This window comes from Musa acuminata, chromosome BXJ1-5 (genome assembly GCF_036884655.1).
Source record: "Musa acuminata AAA Group cultivar baxijiao chromosome BXJ1-5, Cavendish_Baxijiao_AAA, whole genome shotgun sequence".
In the NCBI taxonomy this organism is placed as follows: Eukaryota; Viridiplantae; Streptophyta; class Magnoliopsida; order Zingiberales; family Musaceae; genus Musa; species Musa acuminata.
In genome coordinates, this window is record NC_088331.1 from 35430001 (window position 1) to 35449857 (window position 19857).

The 19857-nt window shown below is 36.0% G+C and overlaps 1 protein-coding gene across 1 annotated transcript in view; it reads left to right on the forward strand.

Annotated features, from left to right (window-relative positions):
- Positions 1 to 17623, forward strand: part of LOC103985180 (phosphatidylinositol 4-phosphate 5-kinase 6-like) — a 17941-nt gene extending 318 nt beyond the window's left edge. The window contains exons 1-8 of the mRNA XM_009402813.3: positions 1 to 1074; positions 6599 to 6766; positions 6880 to 7045; positions 7124 to 7240; positions 7334 to 7527; positions 7644 to 7750; positions 7820 to 7904; positions 17200 to 17623. The exon at positions 1 to 1074 is cut by the window's left edge and continues 318 nt beyond it. Of these exons, the coding sequence (XP_009401088.2) occupies positions 1 to 1074; positions 6599 to 6766; positions 6880 to 7045; positions 7124 to 7240; positions 7334 to 7527; positions 7644 to 7750; positions 7820 to 7904; positions 17200 to 17488 (2200 nt within the window). The 3' untranslated portion in view covers positions 17489 to 17623. The remainder of the gene's footprint in view (positions 1075 to 6598; positions 6767 to 6879; positions 7046 to 7123; positions 7241 to 7333; positions 7528 to 7643; positions 7751 to 7819; positions 7905 to 17199) is intronic.
- Positions 17624 to 19857: the final 2234 nt, after the last annotated feature.

A 19857-nucleotide genomic window follows, 5' to 3' on the forward strand; every position in this document is an offset into this window, starting at 1 on the left:
GTGCGGCAATGTTCCCCACGGAAACGGAAAGTACCTATGGACCGACGGCTGTATGTACGAAGGCGAGTGGCGCCACGGCAAGACCATGGGGAAGGGCAAGTTTTCGTGGCCGTCCGGTGCCACCTACGAAGGAGAGTTCAAGTCCGGTTTCATGGACGGCTACGGCACGTACACCAGCTCTCTCGGCGACACCTACCGCGGCGCCTGGTCCATGAACCTCAAGCACGGCCACGGGGTGAAGTCCTACGCCAATGGCGATTACTACGACGGGGAGTGGCGTTCCGATGTCCAAGATGGCCACGGAAGGTACGTCTGGAAGAACGGGAACGAGTATGTCGGGCAGTGGCGGGCGGGCATCATTGACGGCCGCGGCACCCTTGTCTGGGCAAACGGAAATCGATACGACGGTGGGTGGGAAGATGGTTTGCCAAAGGGGAATGGGAACTTCCGTTGGGCCGACGGAGGACTTTACGTTGGCTATTGGGGCAAGGAGAACGGGAGCCTCCAGCAGAAGGGTGCATACTATCCATCGCCGACTGCCTCATCTCCCACTGCCCGGGATCCCTCTGGGGTCTTGTTGGCAGACCTTGGAGATTGCAAGGTGTGCCAGGGTGATAATGTGTCCATTCTTCCTTCGCAGAAGACGCTAAACTGGTCGGGTGTCGAGGCTGACTTCGTCCAGAAGCAAGCAGCCTGGAGATCTTCCAAATCAGCAGATGCCCAGCCTAGGAGGCGAGCATCAGCAGAGGTGGTCTCAGCAGGGTTTACGCCAAGAGGGCATAATGGTCATGCCAGTACAATCAGCGGCATTGGGAGCAAAAGTGGGTTCTGGGATCCAGATGAGCTTATCAATTCTGATGCAGAGAGTGGAGGTGCATTTGAGACAGGGGGAGCAACCAAGGGTGTTGATGACTTTCTCGGTGAGCTTCAATTAAATGACGTAGAGTCAAGGGGGATTGGGAGGATCCAGCAACCATTAAGGTGGCCGCCTAGGGTGATAAAGAAGCAGGGGGAGACTATCTCAAAGCGGCATAAGAATTATGACCTTATGCTAAATCTCCAGCTTGGAATCAGGTACTACAATCACTTTTGTGCAATCTTTTTCTAAATAAAATTAGATTGAATATAGATTCTAGAGCATTGCTTTAGGTATCCAGAAAAGGAACCTAAAAGAGACACTCTAGTTAACACAAAATGTGTCGCTAATCAAGGGAAATGGTGCCACATCCTGGTAGCTGTGAGATTCACAAGATCAACAATCTGGAGTTGAGAGAGGTATCTCATGTTTTCATCATACTCCTTTTAAATAAAAAATATAATACAGTTGTAAGTGTAACAATGACTCATGAATCACAACGTCAGTTAATGGCAGGTAACATATACAAAATATTAATGCTGTTGAATGAGAATGATATGATGGATGTGTAGAATTATCACGAAAGATAGAAGAAATATTATTTATAAGTATAGCATCAATTTAAGATAATATGAGGGATCCAAAATGATGTGGATATGTCCAAAGAGACCCGTAAGTGGCCGGATTAGATTTGATGGATCAAATAAAATTAATGGTGCAAGAAGAGGAGACTTCTTTAGAAAAACAAAAAGATTGTTTTAAATACACAACTTGGTGACAGAAAAGATCCAAATTGCTAATTCAAACAGTTGGGACACTATGACTAATTGTTTTTTAAGTAGTAGTATTGTATGTTCTTTCATAAAGGACTATAGGAGATTGGATGAATTATGTTTAACATGTTGGAGAAAATTTCGCACATAGTAGGCACTAAAGAGGTACCTAGTAGCTTACAACTATATCCAAATGTATTAGTGTACAAAATAGTGGTTCATATTCAATTCTTGTGTACCATAGACATTTCTAGTCACAAGTTTATTCGCAGTAACACATTCTTATTACTTGGAAGTTGATAATGGACTATGCAGTAATTTTTACATTGGAATATTTGGAGATTTTGTGCATATATTTACTGAATTTTTGGGCTATATGATGATTGTCTTCCTTACAAGTCTTGAAGATCTCAGTTGACTTTTCAAGATAAGATAAGGTTTTTTTTTTTAACACAAAAGAGAATTATTTATTCAACAGATGTGTATCTCGGAAATACCAAAGTTCTCTGAGAGTCAAGAAATACATGAAATTCTTGCCTCGTTGGGAAGAGAGTGAGCAGAGTAGTTTAATTGTCCACTGATGTGAATCTAGTCAAAAACATTGACCTCCTTGCTAGTAAAAAGAAACCATTGTAAGGATTGCATAGGGACCAAGGGATCAGTCTTATGTGGTTGAAGATTTGAACTAGCTCAAGAGAATCAGTCTTGACATGAAAGGAACAGAGGTTCAGGCATCTTGGTTTGGCATAGTCCATTGCTTACGGCCCAAAACTCAGCATGGACAACAACCTATACAATAGGAAAAAATATTATTGCCACATTTGGATCTTACACAACAATTACATTTGGAAAGTAAAATGAATAAGTTCAACAAATTTAAAAGGCAAGTTCAGCAAAATTATTATGTTTAACTTACCTTACGATCATGACCCGACCCATTGAAAGAATTGTTCCATTAATTTAATAGGCCTAGAATCATGTAATTCAAAATGTTTTAGTTAAAGTTAAACTAATTTAATTCTCCTCCCACTTCCAATATTAAATCAGAATTTCGCAATCTCCTCCACATAAGGCTGACATCCGCATCAAAGTCCAAGGGCAACTTATAGCTTAGAATTATACCTAGTATGCAGCATAAGATATGCCAGTTCAGTGGTGGCTTTACACTTGATGTGCTTCAGATCCCATTCATGGATAGTATTTATTTCTTGGATTATTTACCATGCTTAGTAATCGAACCGTTTCACCACTTTCCATGATCTGGCAAGAATGATAGAATTGATCTATTAGCTTGATGGGCCTATAACCATGTATTTCCAAACACAAACTAAAGTTATTGGTAGTAGACCCATCTAACCTGAATTAAGAACTAAACCGAAGTGTCATGTTATGTATTATTAGTTAAAAGTGAACCTCCAAAAGAGAAAGATGTAGCAACACTGTCTATTTCGATCAGGTGGGTTCATGATCAAGTCCATGGGATAATAAAAATGAAATCTTCTTTCATTTTATGCCTTAATTTCTTAAGGGAATTATGTTGGGGGTTATTTGCTACCAGTATTACTTGAATAATAAGAATTGAAAAGATGATGTCCTTACATAGTTACATGTCAGCGTGTTACAGATATGCACTGGACACTGATATATTTTTCAACTTGGAACTTTGGGTTTTAATGGCAGATCAAAATGTCATAACCTTAGGTAGTTCTTGGTACTTGTTGAGGAAATAGGTACAAGAAGGAACACAATATCTTCAATTCTTGAATTTTAATTAGCAGTACTTCAACAATGGTAATAGTTTGAGTAATCAAGTTCCATTTTTTCAATGAATGGACTAGGAGACAAATCAGTTCCTTAAAAAAAGTGATTTATCAGTTCTATGTTTTATTGTTGAATTCTTTTTCCACTTTGGAAAAAACATTGTTTGTCTATGAAAAGAAACTGATTTACTAGAAAAATAGAGATCAAGAGGGCAACTTTATGTTAATATCAACCAACATTATAGCTGGTGCAAGTAAGAACATAGGCAATTTGCTAACTACATGGAAGATGAAAGATTATTTCAGTATCACCTTTTAATAGCATGACCTGTGTGATTTTTTTATCTTTAACTTTTTTTTGTATAAATTATAACATTTGTCTTAAAAAAATTTGTAGTCTTCAAGAATCAAACTTGCATGTTCATTCAAATTTGATTTGCTTGTACATGTCACAGTATCAACTCCTTTCTTTTAGCCCTATATGCAATAAAGGGTGGAACACTTCGGATCTTTTATTGTGTCTAACAAGTAGAAGAATCATTCGTTTGTTGCATCTTTAAACTAACTCTTGTAGAATAGGAGAAGCCCACTAGTCCACCTGCAACATGTACTTTGTTTTGCATTGCCATCCCTCATCTACATTCTTCTCTAGTGTTGATAAATTCTTTTGACTCATTAAGTGATGAAGTCTTGAATCTATTATGATATGTTACTGACACTTTAGCTGTAATCACAAGTTTGCTTTCGTGAAGATAAAAAATCAATCATGAAATATTTTTTGAACTATAGTCGGAAGAAATAATCCGTCACTTGAGAAATCATAGGAATATTATCTCTGATGTTCAATATAGATAGACGACATCTATCTTGTAGGAAGATACTTACTATAACTATCTATTTATTTAAAATTTACCATAAGATTTGAAATTCCATATAATCATCATGTATATCTCATATTACTATAACAAGATAGTTATGATTATCATCGTATTTCCATATAATCAGGTTTTTAAGGACACTGCAACTATGCAGGCCTGACTGTTGTAAGTTCTACAAAAATATGATTAATCAGACTTCACAAAATAAAAAAAATGATGAATCATCTTTTATTCTCTGGGTTTTGTATGATATTTTGGTGCATTAATTGGTGCTCGATGATTCTTGGAGTTAAAATAACTGGTGGAGACCTGATGGTCAAGCTTATTTTGTATGGAGTTAAAAATATAATCCAGATCATGATGGACAAAAATTCTTTCGTTTTTTTACCCTTTTATGGGTTGATCTCTTCTTTTGATCTAGATTCATGGCCATAATAAGTTCTTATCTTGGCATTTTGTGATTACTTGTGTGATTTGTTAACTTTAGCCACAGATTTGTTAAGTTATCGAATGCAATTCGGGTCAGATGGTGATTATGGAATGCTTAGATTCTTTTTCCTTGTACAATGAAGGAACATATGAGTAGATAGCTTTAATGTTTCTCTTCTAAAATGGTTGGTCTGAAGCCTAGCAGGAGGCTCATTCAGGATTCCTTTTACCATGACTTCATATATCTTATTTTCTACCCCCTTTAGTACAATTCTCAGACAACATATCACTTTTGTATGAGTTAAAGTACTTAAATAAGCAGGAACAATACTACTAAAGTTTCAAATCCTTTTTATTCACTATTCTTTCCCTTCTACTTTTTTCTTCTTTTTTAGTTGATTAATTTAGGAGAACCACTATAAAGCACTTTACCATAACTTGTATTGTGGTGGTTTGGAAATTTATGCATCAACAAAATGATGGCTGCATATCTAATTTACTTGTCTAGATGCATATGGGCCTGCAAAAAGCATGGGGTTCTCAATTCAAATTTCTAGTCATCCAATCAATGAAAGCTTCCAAAGGCTGGGCGACTTTTTGAATTATCTCTTGCTAGAATAGGAAATTTTGTTGCCTAAAAGAGTTTCTTATCATGTGCATGTGTAATTGCATCCCAAAACTTATCACTTCATCAATTGGATTAGTATTAATTTACTCTTTTAAGTCTTTTTCATACTAGGATCAGATAGAGATACTGCAAACACATTATCATTTATTAACAGCTAATGCATGTCCTGACCTAGAATAAGTACCTACTGTCATTTCATCATTTACTTGTGTGCCTTATCATATTAATTTCCTAGTTTTTTCCTGCATTGCTGGACTTCTGAAGTTCGCTTTGAGTATGTGGAAATGGTATAATGCTAAGATATAAAGAAGTATTGATATCCAAAACATAAATTGGCACATGACCTGATGCTGGTAGTCATATATTTGTGGCAAATGATGCTAATGTTCTAGTCATTACATTTTGGGTATCCCTGAATATGATGTAATGGTAAAATCCCTATGGTGAATAGGATAAGTTTCAAGCAAGATACAAAAGTATAGTGCTATCTGAAATGGTATTAAGAAAGTTCATACCGTCCTTGAACTTTTTTTGTAGTTGTTATACAGAGTTTTGATTATGTTGTATTACTCACTAAAGCACATGTGCCTTACATATAAAATCTATGGCAAATGATGTTGACACTCTTGTCATTGCGTATTAAATTCCCCTGAATATGTTGTAATGTTAAAATCTTGTTTTGTGAATAGGATAAATTTTCATGTAAGATAAACAGGTAGACTGCTGTTTGAAATTGTATTAAGAAATTTCTTGGTTTCCTTGAACATTTATGTAGTTGCTAAACAGAGTTTTGACTCAGTTTACTTGTATTACCTAATCAAAGCACACATGTGCCCCTTATTCAATGGCTTTTTGTGATCAATCTTTTAATGATAATTTTTCTTTTTGACTTTTGTTTATCCATGATGAATGTCATCTGTTGGATAACAACCTGTCTTATAACAAGGCTCTATCCTTCTTCGATGGAAAATGTAAATGTTCCATGATGGATAGAACCTTGTTATATCCATATTGACATTTGTAGATCTTACTTGCAATTGGATATCAACCTGAATGTCAATCTTTTAATGCAATTGATTCTCTACATATTGCTCTTATGTGAATTGAATCTCATTAATCATCGTTACATCTTGCTTAAAGAAACCCAGAGTGGAAAAGAATCACTCTCATGATAAAGACATTTTTTTTGCTATAGTTACTATGTAATTTCTCCTTTTAGAGGTCTTGATATGACAATTAGTTTCTTGATTATATTTTATGGTCTTCTGGTCTAGGCATGCAGTAGGAAAGCTACCTGAGCCTAAAACACTTGACCTGAAAGCATCAGCCTTTGACCCCAAAGAAAAGATATGGACAAGGTTTCCTCCTGAGGGAACAAAACAAACACCCCCACACCAGTCTTGTGATTTCAAGTGGAAGGATTACTGTCCATTAGTTTTCAGGTTGGCCCCATGTTTTTCCTTTTTCTTTCACTGGTTTAACATTATGTTTTATCTTCCTTATCATGCATTTAAATTCTGAGTATAAGCTCAATTACCAAATACTGAATGTCTAGGACTCTCCGCAAGCTATTCAAGGTTGACCCAGCTGACTATATGATATCAATCTGTGGAAATGATGCTCTTCGGGAACTTTCATCTCCTGGAAAAAGTGGAAGCTTCTTTTACCTAACAAATGATGATCGATACATGATAAAAACAATGAAGAAATCTGAAGTAAAAGTGGGTTCCCTTTTATTTTTTTAGTGTCATCATGTGTTTAAGTAATGCTGCAGTTTCCTTATCTGCACCTTGTTGTAGGTGCTACTGAGGATGCTTCCAGCCTATTATAACCATGTCCGAGCTTTTGAGAATACTCTAGTTACTAAGTTTTTTGGTTTGCACTGTGTGAAATTAACTGGGGCTACTCAGAGAAAGGTTGGTTTTCTGTTTGCAAGTTCAATATCAGTTCAAGCAATCAAAATGTTTAATGCTGATATCAATTATCCATTTGCTTTGCAAATTAATTAGGTTCGTTTTGTCATAATGGGCAATCTCTTCTGTTCTGAGTATCCAATTCATAGGCGTTTTGACCTCAAAGGGTCTTCCCATGGTCGTACGACAGATAAGCCTGAGGCAGAGATTGATGAAAACACTACTCTGAAGGACCTTGATCTCAATTTTATATTCCGGTTACAGAAGTCTTGGTTTCAGGAGTTCCACAGGTACCAGTAGTTAATTTGCTTCACCTTTCCAACTTGGTACTACCATCTTGTGATCTGATTCTTTAATATTCCCGATGTTTTATCATTTCGGCCCAGCTTTTATTCTCTTTTTGTAGGCAAGTTGACCGAGACTGTGAGTTTCTGGAGCAGGAGAGGATAATGGATTACAGTCTTTTGGTGGGAGTCCATTTTAGAGAAGCATCAGCCTCCCAAGAGACTGATGGTTGGCCTCAAACTCAAATGATACCCATTTTATTTTGTTTCTAATAATTTCTCTTTTTTTTTGCCACAGTTCCCTGTGATGTTAACAACACAAATGAACCAACTCCCCACCTTTCAAGAGCAGATATGGATCAGTTTCTTTGTGATCCGACACGGTATGGTGCAAAAATTTGCCAATTTTTATTTTACTTAGATGTTTACATTACCTAGAACTATCCAGAACTTAAATGGTTAGCTGCTATTTAATATGGATAACCATGGGAGAAAAAGTAGTATTGGAGTCTAAGAAGATAAATGAGTTCTCTATAAATTCTGCATGGCAATTAATTTAGTTGTTAATGTATGTACTAGTTTCTTTTTTTAATTTTTGGAATATGGAAGTATGTGACTGAGAATGGATCTGTTCTGTACTGGATACTGGGAAAAACATACTTCTAAGTAGATATTTAATGAATCTGAATGTGGATACTGGTTCAATAATCTGGTCGTTGAAGTATTTGATATCAGGAATTCAAAATCTATCTCCCACTTCTAATGCTTCTAATCCCTTTTCTGACCAACAATGACCAACAATCAACCATATTCTTCTAATGCTTGGACAAAAAGGAGTGACCAAAATTATTTAAATAATTTTGTTATATTTAGATGTATTGTTTCTCTCTCCTAAGTTCTGTTATCATGGTTGTCAACAAAAAAAAAAAAAAATACAAGAACACTAGAAAGGTAGTTGTGAATCATCTTTTATTTCTATAGTGCTTTCTATTCATCTGATCTTGCAAATTTCTGAAACCACTATTTTCATGTATTGCTAACTTCAGATTGGACTATAATCAGTACCAATTCTGTCAGTGCCTTATGCTGCAATAAGTTTTCTGGACCTATGGCAAAATGTTTTGTGTTTTTGTAGTATGCTAGTATATTGACAAGGCCTACAAGGCTGGCTTGTGACTCCATGTTTCCATGATTCATGGAATTAGGTATGGGTACTAGGCATAGTGTACTAACCTTTGTTGTGGTCTTATTGTTGCAAATAATTCATGGTCTAAATTTTGTTTGGTTTCTCCTTGGTCTCTAAGCTCTTTGTTTTGTCCACCACTTTCTTCTAAAACTTGCTGTTCTTCAAAGTTCAAAAATAAGATAGCGACTTAAGCGACAACATTTTCTGCTTTAGAATATTCTAGCGTGGAAACATCTTATCCAGCAAACTTTTTTGTATGAGCCAGTATTTTCCAGTCCAACAACCAACCAGCACATGTACCTGGTGAGTTTGTCTGATTAAGTCCAGTATGGGCTATAGTGCTTGGTAAGCTTATTATACTGGGTTTACCAGACACTTTACAGACTGGCTCTGAACTATACTGGACAATAAACTTTCCATCTGATACCAATACAAATTCTCTTCCTCTCTCCTCATATTGGTTTATCTCTTGCTCCTCTTTTGCTTCTGTCTCTTCCTATTCCTCCAACTCCTCTTCTCCTACATTTTTCGTCTTCTCTTCCTTTTTCATTTTGGGTACCAACTTGTATTGACTTTTGGTAAGATCCATACCGATGTGTTGATATGACTACCAATTAGTATTGGCACTAGACCAAGACTTTTAACATTGGTCCTGATTGAATTGGATTCCTAGATAAAAGGTGGGGCAACACTAATACATAGTGAAAAGAGCTACTTAATTAAATATAGTTCAAGCAAGTTAATAATAGAACTATGAATCAAGGATCGAAATACTGTACCGTACCGGTGTTTCGAGGTTGGCTCTGTACGGTATGGTACCGTGTATCGAGCGGTACACCTAATTTAGGTGTAAAACCCTCCGAAAATACCTGAAAATAAAAAAAAGTTAGGATAGGGTTTTTAAGTTAGAAATAAATATAGTAATAGCATAAGTTTAACAAAATCAATGTAAATTAGGTAAGAATAATATCATATATCTTTTTCAGAAAATCCATTACGGATTGTCTTTATGTAAATATTGAAATATCTACAGAAAAATCTTTTGAATTGTTAGACTATTTTATTACAATATAAACTCTAAAATTTAAATGAATTAAATAATAACATATGTAGATATACTTGATTGCTGATTCTACCACCAAAATAAATGACGGGCCTCCACGGGTAGTGGATCGGGGTCCTCGATCCTATACATCTGTATATCAATATGATATGTTTGTTGGACCCAATCATGAAATTGATCTCATGGCATAGTGTATTGATACACCGTATGTTATTGATGCATCAATGTGATGTTGATCGTAGGCTGATCGTCATAAATCACATTTGTCCGAGGAAGCTCTTGAGGCATATATTGGTGAATGTCAGAGCTTCTACTTTCGCTACTGATCTGCTGCTCTATATCATACTATTGCTCAGAGAAGGATAATCAACTATCACCATATTGCTGTTGCCCATATAATTCTCCATAATACGATGGCTGTGAATACGATGAGCTTCTTTTTGTATCTATATCATGTAGGCTATGTCGCATCTGCTCAAATTCATCTACTGCCTTCCCCTTCCCCTTCCTCTTCTGCACATAAACTTGACCAGGACCTTGTCGAGTTCCATGATCTGAATCTTAGGTGGCATGTGTAAAATATTGCTCCTCAGTCCATGCACCACCCTCAAGTTGTGTAGACAAGACTAACGACTGCCCGGCATCATCGCCATTATCCGTCGAGGCACTGCTGTCCATGTTGTTGTCATGTCTCTAGACCGAGCGAGTTGCTGAATGTGATTGTAAAGGTGTCTCATCATCCGACTCGATTCTTTCTAACGATGCAACTGATGCTACTGCCTTCCCCTTTGCCTTTGCACGTTGGGCAGACGACTGTGACCGTTGGGTGTCTGTAGTTCCTGGAGCAATTTGACTCGATGTTGTTTAACTCCTGCCACGTTGTGATCGAGGGGGATTTTCCACCTGTTAGAGTTGTGCTTCTTTTTCTTTTATTGCCTCGGTGATAAAACGTGAAGGACGCTGTGGATCTCCCGCCTTATCAAGTAGAGGATCCTCTTGGTTCTCTACTGCTTCAATCCAATCTAACATCGGCTTTGAATTTTCGTTGTAGAATTGAAGGACAATGGGATTAATATATGGTTCCTCTAGCTCTTTATCCAGCTCAACACATCACAATCTTAGCCACATGTTATAATGGACATATACTAGTTTCTCTAACCATTTATAGGAGAGTTTGTTGCGGATCTTCATGTGAATCAATGCAAACGTTGACTAATTACGTTCGCAACCACTAGATGTTGTCGTCTGTAAAAGTACATGAATGACAACCTTCCTTAAATGTGGTGTATCCCCTCCAAATTGTAGTCGTCACTCGACTGCAAAATGATATAAATAAGATTTTATTAGCATAACAAATAATTAACATTAGATATAATTGATAATCAATATGTATAACTTTTTCTCACTAGGATCCATAGTGTAATGACACAATACAACTATAACGTCGAAGAATGAACCAACTGTTTCTCGAAATAATCGACTCTCCATAAGAGTATCGGCTGCATCAGTAGTGTTTGGCAAGAGCCGATATATAATATTTCGTAGTATCGTTAGTAAATCATTTTATGTTCCGAGAGCATATCGATATTGAATTGCCGGGTTTAGATAATACGCTGCAAGATATAATTTTGTTAGTATGGTTTTTTATTATCTAAATAATAATAAATTAAATTATTCTGAATATGAATTTACCTGCATTATAGATATCTTGATCCATATGAACTTCGGTCCGACGATCAATAATACATACGTATTGGACGGCCTTAAAATCATCTTTTGAATGCTTTCCTGACCTCCTCTCTTGCTGAAATTAACATATATTTAAGATACGATATCTATGGACACTTGTCTATATCGACCTTATGGAGACAATATAAAGTGGTTCCATACTTTTTCTGATTTCTTCCTAAGTCTTCCAAAATCTAGAGGAAAGAATGGACTTTTCTCTCTTCTTTCCATCGCTCAATCTCGAATATCTAGAATCAGACCACCCTTATGAGATGACCATTGCCTTCAAGTCATGTCGTTTTTGCTGTAATGACTTTAATACAATAAAATTGGTAGCAAATCGAGTAATTCCAAGTCGGAGTATCTCACCGTTTACATACTTTTGCATTAAAGCGTGGACCCAGTGATGATTATATATAAATTTTGTAATTGATTATGCTCGAGCTACATAATTATTGATCGCATCTAGCTCACTAATATCCTTCAACATTAGATCTATGCAATGAGCTGCACATGGAGTCCAAAATAAAGTTTTTCTTTTTTTCATCAATTGTAAACCGGCCTTCTTGAAATTCGCTCTATTGTCAGTTATTATTTGGACAACATACTGTGGTTTAATCTCCTTTACTATAGTGTCCATCAAGCTCTCAATGTAGTTTACATCTTGGATCTTTTCAGAAGCATTAACGGACTTATGAAACACTACTCTTCTGTTGTAATAAATTAGAAAGTTGATGATACTCATTCTTGTTGGTCCTGTCCAACTATCACACATCAGTGTCACCCCATATTCGTCCCATTGCCTCTTGAAGGATTTGATCCAATCCTTTAGTTCTACCACCTCCTCATCTAAGTACATGTCGTAAATCTCCTTCGGTGTTGGAGGTTGGATCCCCATACTAGACTTTTGAATAGAAGAGACTATGCTCTGATAATATGGACCTTGGGCTGTGTTGGCTTGAATCCTGTGGAAGTTGAACTATTTTAAGATTGTCTTCCCAATATCTCATTTTTTTTCTTTATTGTCAATCCGTGTCTATTTCGCTATTTGTGGGGGATAGGCTTACGGATCAATATCAACAATATCTGGTGCAAACCTCCTGCCAAGACCTATCATAAAACCACAGAGTCTACCATACCTCATGCTACTAGTTCGACCTAACTGAGGAGTAGTTGGTTGCCTCATGTTGGCTGACCTCTAGATTCCAGTACCACTGCCATGCTCCAATTGTGAGTTAGGTCGTCGATGCCTCATTGCTTCATCGACTATATACTAATGATGCATGAATCCCAACTGTGAGATCCGGGTCGACTTGATCGTTGCAACCCTCATACTGATCATAAACTGGTTCTTGTGTAGCCCTATAATATTCTTCTTCAACTCTTGCCTTTTTTTTTAATGTATCTTCCTTTGTTTATTGTAAGCTTGTTTTGAAATAATTTACAGATCTTCGTCAGAACCTTCTTGCATTTTGCAATATCAGGATACCCGCCAGCCAAATACATTTTCACCCGAGTTATTCCTCCACCCTTGCCAATGTAGTCACAATAAATACATTGCCAATGATGATGGTTCTCATCTATCTTTCGGGCATGAATTCATGCATCATCATGTGGTTGTTCCTTTGGTACCATAATCCTACCAAATTTAAATCAAATAAATTATAAAGTATAAACATATTGAATTGACCAAATATCGATAAAAAATCACTAATCGAGCATTAAATAATTTTATTAAACCATAACTAATCATATTTTATCATCATAAATATGTTACATACATAAAAGAAGCATTAAATACATAATTTTGATCCAATATGGTTCAAATTAGGATAAAATCATCATTAGATACACTAATCACCTGATTAACATAGCTAATTACTCATTAATTACTTTTTTTTTTAACATTATAAAAATATCAAACATCCTAATAGATATTAAAGACATTAAATTGATATAAAATCGATCAAATTTTGATTAAATCATCATTAAGATGACTAATCGCATCATTAAATAATTTTAATAAAACCTAATTAAACCTATTTTACCATTATATATATGTCAAACACATAAAAGAAGCATTAAATATGTAATTTTGATCTAATATAGTTTAAATTACGATGAAATCATCATTAGATACACGAATTACATGATTAACATAGTTAATTTCTTATTAATTACTTCTCTTTCAACACTATAAATATGACAACACCCTAATAGGTATTGAACACATTGAATTGACATAAAATCGAACAAATTTAGATTAAATTATCATTAAAATGACTAATCGTAAAAATAATTTTAATAAAACCTATTTAAACTTATTTTACTATCATAAATATTTTTTAATATTTAATATATATGAAATATAAATATTTGGCCTATTAAGTATCTAATTTCGAATTAATCAATATTAAACACACTAATCATAATATTAAAAATCTTAATTACTCTATAATCAAAGAAAGAGAATACATACATCTTAATTAGAAAGTTCTTCCTCTTAATCTTCTCAAATTAGTCTTGACTCAATTCAATCATTGTTTTGTAGAGTTTAGGAGAGCACAAATATAAGAAAAAAAGAGTTTAAGATAGTTTAAGAGAGTATGAGAATGTAATGGAATAAAATAGGAGAGAAGATGGGTTTAAATACTATATGAAAGGGCTCCAATAGTTAATTTAACCATTGGAGCACTGTAGCACTGTTACCAAGCGGTAACAGTCGAAATTTCGACCGTTACCGTCCGATATTACCCCGTATCATCTGATACATGATGCTTTTAAACGTTCCACCTGGTAGCGGGCGGTCCGCGTACCGGTATGCCGTCGGATCGGTACCATTCGAAATTGCATACCTTGCTATGAATGCTAATTAAGATGGGTGAGCTTGACATAATTCATCAACTGGAATGGGGCACAAGATAACTTTTTAGTGCTGATCAAGAACATTGTGAGTTATGGATTATCAAGTCATGTTCATAGGAATGGTGTGTAAAAAAGACAACCTAGATAGTCATGAATCAAGACAATTATCTTTTGCTCGTGCCATTTTCTATATTATAATGGCCCTTATAAATTAATATTTATATAATACCTTTTTAGAATTTTATATAAAAGACTTGAATTTTTGCTTCCGATAACTTTGCAAGTAGGGGCTAAGCTAGTATCTCAATAGAGGGGCTAAAAGTATATTCAATGAAAATATAAGTAATGCTTAATTTAAAATAAATCCAAATCTTAATCTTTCATCCAACATCAACCAATAATTTCAATAGGAGCTCAGGCGCTCGCCTAGGCGCTCGGATGAGACGAGGCGAGGCCCGAGCGCCTCGCTTCATTTTCAAGCGATGCGCTTCAAAGAGGCGTCGCTTGGGCGCTCGCCCGAGCCCAGTCGCCAGGCACTTCGGGCGAGCGCTTGGGTTAAACCAGGCGACCGAACTAGTGTTTTAGGTCTGGTTCGGTCTCCAGTGCTTTAGTTGGTTCAATTGAACCAACTAAAGCACCGATATCAGTGCACTTCCCCAACCCTAACCCTGCTCGCCATTCACGATGCCACTCCACTTGCCATTGTCACCGCTCACCACTCCTGCTCCCGCTCCCGCTGTTCGCTATTGTCGCTGCCATTGTCGTCACTCGCTGCTCTCACTACCATTGCTTGCTGCTGCCGCTGTCGCTGCCATTGTCGTCACTCCCGCTGCAGCTGCTCGCTGCTACCATTGCCACTGTCTCCGCTCCCGCTGCCACTATCGCCGCTTGCCGCTCCCACTATCACTACTGCTACCGCTGCCACTGTCGTCGCTCGCCGCTCCTGTTGCTCGCTGCTACCGCTACTGCTACCACTCTCGCTCGCCGCTGCCGCTCTCGCTTTTCTCAGTTAGCACCCTCAGTCTTCCCTTACATTCTTCTCTTCTCTTTCGATAGTATACTGTTAATAGTATATAATATACTGTTAACTATATACTAGTAATAGTATTTGTATTTATTAGATTTTCTTAATTTAATAGCATATTTTTATTTAAAATTTTAAATAATTATATTTACTAATTATATTATATATTTTTATATTTTAGTGCCTCACTTTGCTTGGGCGAGCACCTAGCGCCTCGGGTGTTTTTGTACCTTGGCACCTATCACTTTTTAAATCACTGACATCAACATACTAGGAAAATTTTAAAGAAATCATTGTTAATCATCCTATCGTACCTTTTATCACAAATCTTTGGTGGCATGAAGAAAAAAATATATTTGGTTGAATCAGGTTTTTTTTTAATTAGATTTACTTTTTATTAACATTAACATTTAGTGTCCCAAAGTTTCTTTAATAGGATTTAGCACCTCCAGAAAAGAAAAGAAGAGAAGGGGAGGTGAAAAAAATGTGAGAATTGAGAGGAATTATAAATTTGAATCAGTTTGATTTCATTGAGTCCCATCAATAGGCTTGTCCAAGCATTATGGGGCTCAATAAAGATTGAGGTAGACCCATTTTGGCTAATTGATGAAATTATATTTGGGTTGCTAGAATCAGAGTGATGCTTACACAGAGTAGAGTTTTACATGCAACCCATCTTGTTAATTAAAAGTGTTCTAATTATGGAACATACGAATCTTGATAGTTGTTTGCACTGCATGACTTGATGATGTGATACTTTATCCAATATTTTAGGGGTTTAAAATCTTTTGCATGTCTAAAATAATAATTTGCACATCTAAGTAACCTATTGAATTAAAAAATATTTTTTTATCAAATAAAATTTTTCATGTTATTTAAATATTTTTTCAATAAACTAAATATTACTCTTTCATTAGTTTTAGATTATCATTTTTTTTGGAAATGAAAGAAGTGTCTGAATCCTTCTATTTTGGGTTTACTAAGTTGAGCATCAAATATCCCACTGGTGCATTCATCTAGGTAAGACAATTGAGTGGTCAAGATAAGTGATATATTAGCTTAAATATTTGGGGTACACTGAAGAACCATACCACATTCATTAAGTGTTGTATCAATTTTGGCTACAGAATATTGTGTCATTTGCTCTTTTAGTGAGAGAGGTAATCAAATGTCGGGCCTCTTGTTTGAAAAAGCTAGTTCTCTATTTCCAATTCATGAATAGAAACAGAGTTTCTTCTGAATGCTTCTGGATGCATCTATAAATCAATCATACCATCAGATGTTTTGTTCCCTAGTTGAGGGACTCAAATGGCAAACAACTTGAAGGCTTTCTAGCAGCCATCTAACCTTTTAGCTTCAAAGTAATTTTCAAGATTACACTTGCCTTCATTAGGAATTGGGTGCAAATCTAGAAGCTAGATGTTGTTGACAGTTGGTCATAAAATATTAGCAGATCTGTTAGGATTCCTCTGCATTATTGATTTACAGTGTATGCAATAGTAGCCAGCTAAAGATAAAAGATAAATAAATCCAGCTTGATGTGACAAAGTTTTCTGCAAATGTTTACATATCAAATTTTTGGTCATATTCTGAGATTATTAGCTGGAAACAATTCAAAATGTACTCTATGAAAATGTGTATTGTTCTTGTTTAACTTTTTTTGTTTGAAAGAAAAATATTAATGAGTTATATAGACTTTGTTTTCTATCCATTGCACAATCTGGAAGTATGCCTTTTGCTAGCTAGGCTGTACAAAGTATATCTTAGGTATAAATTTCCCTTTTTTGTAAATGTTTTTATGTGACAATGCAGGTGGGCTTCAATAAAACTTGGTGCAAATATGCCAGCTAGGGTTGAACTAATAGTCCGAAGGACCGATGGTGAATCCTTGCTAATTATGGAACCAACAGGAGAGTTTACCGATGTGATTTTGTATTTTGGCATCATAGATATTCTCCAAGATTATGACATCAGCAAAAAGCTTGAACATGCTTACAAGTCCATCCAGTACGACCCAACCTCGATATCAGCTGTTGATCCAAAGCAATATTCAAAACGCTTCCGTGACTTCATATACAAAGTTTTTACAGAAGAAACCTAGTATGTTTACATCGAAATCTGCATCTATATGGCATTCAGCCTTTATCTGTTTGCTCCACATCGCAATATGTATATATACATATATCATTGCTTAAACAAGATTGGGCGTGATTAGCATCACCGGCATCTTACATGCTGGAGGCTCATGGGAAGTTCCAGAAACGGTTTGGATTTTTATTCATCTTTTTTCCAAACGTATTAATTATCAATAGGTCTGTAATGTTTAAGCTACTTACCTTAGGTATTCTTTGTTTCTTTCACTTGTAGATCAGAAGGATGTAATGAGGACTATGCAAGCTTTAATTGAGATGTAAATGATTCTTTCAGTGTTCAAATGTAAGAAACAATTATTACTACTGCAATCATTCAGATATTATTACACTGAAGTGAAATTTTAGTTTAGTAGTCTTCCTTAGAACTCGCAGGGCAGAGCATCCACTTAGTTTTTCTTCATGTTCGAGTCTTTTGGAGTTAATGACAGCAACTAGACCTACACCTATACTTTTTACATGGCATGTTCTACGATATATCATGTTATGTTACATAATCTCAGGTCATATCATGTCCTATATCCTCGAGATTAGATTTTGTTGTATCCATATACCATGTATTGGTTTTCATTTCCGTGTATCGTGTCATTTAATTATGTTATGTATCATATGTCATAAAAATATGTCTCATACGTTTTGTACGTCTTAAATGTCATCAACTAATAAATTGGTTCTAATTATAATTATATCAATTGAAAAGAGAACCTGAGTAAACCAACGTGATGAAAATTAAGTAAGTTGGCTCTAGTTAACTCAAGAATCTGTTAGGATCAAGAACGACACTAAGAGGGGAAGTGAATTAGTATAGCGGATAAAAATGATAATTTTCAACGATTTCGAAAAATTTCGTTCGATGAAATTCCAAGTTCGACGAAAAACCGAATAAGTCTGCAAGTTAATAGAGAAGAGGGGATTGAATAATTTGCAATGAAGTAAAGTAAAATGTAGTAAAGAGAATAATTTGCAAAGAACACATTGAAATTTATAGTGGTTCGGTTGTTGTGACTTACATCCACTTCCGATTCCTCCTCCGTCGAGGTCACCGATGTCTACTAATGGTCTTCATTCAATAGGCAAAGACCAACCACCTTTTTACAACGCTTTCTCATTTTCACGGGTTTAGGAGATAACCTTTACAAGCCTCACACCTCTTCTTGGATGATTGCAAAACTAAAGAAAGAGATGAGGAGGACTCTTACACTTTTACACCCCAACACTTAATTTTTCCATACTTAGATATTGCTTTGTTACCCTTTCATGCAAAAAGGATGAGGTATTTATAGGCCCAAATGACTTTAAAATTGGAGCAAAAAAGTGTCTCATCTCGAGTTTCCGGGCTGACATTGAGCAGTACTACCACCTGACACTCTAACACTAGGCGATGGTTTGATAGAGTCTCGGATACTGAGTTCTGACGGTACCATCGCTTGGTAGTATTAATTGCCAATGGACCACCACTCAGTCTAGGTAGTACCACTGCCCAAACCACTTGGGAGACCGCTCCTTGGGTGGTTTCATTGCCCTAGTCTAACAGTGCCACTGCTAGTCAAGGTCTAGCAACCTGGTTGGGTCTTGAGTCCGGCCTAAACCAGTCCAATTATGGGCCCAATTGGCCCTTAATAGGGTTAATAGGATTACCTCCCAAACCTAACTCTAATTATATGTTAACTACGATTTTTAAGGTATACACTAAATAAAATAAGCCCGATAAGTCTAGGTTTTTTCCGGCAAGCTTCCGGCGATCTTCCGACGGACTTTCGACGATCTCTTGGTAATCTTCCAGTGGACTTCTGGCAAGCTCCTAGACTTCATGATGATATTCTTGGCAAGTTCCAATGAGCTTCTTCTCAATTAATTTTGGCAGCATTTCTGACGAACCTCCGGACTTCCGATGAACTCTCGAACTCCCAACGAAATCTTGATCTTGAATCTAGCACTTCGTTTTGCTTTATACCTTGATCGCTATGGTAATTAATCCTGCACACTTTTCTTAATATATAGATTTGATCAAATAATTTACCAATTAATTTTATCATCAAAATCTGAGATTCAATAATCTTCATCTTTTTTATGATAACAATCAATTGACAATGGAGTTAACCTTAACTCTCCCTATATATATGCCATACTTGAGAAAAGACACTCTTGAATTCAAGCATCAAACTGATAAGTTACATTCATTTAAAATTATCGACATACACATCATGATACCAATCATGATTTACCATCTCAAAATACGATACCACGTATTTATCACAATACAAATGATGTCAAGGCATGACATCCATTTTTAAGTCCAATATAGAATGATGATAGACAA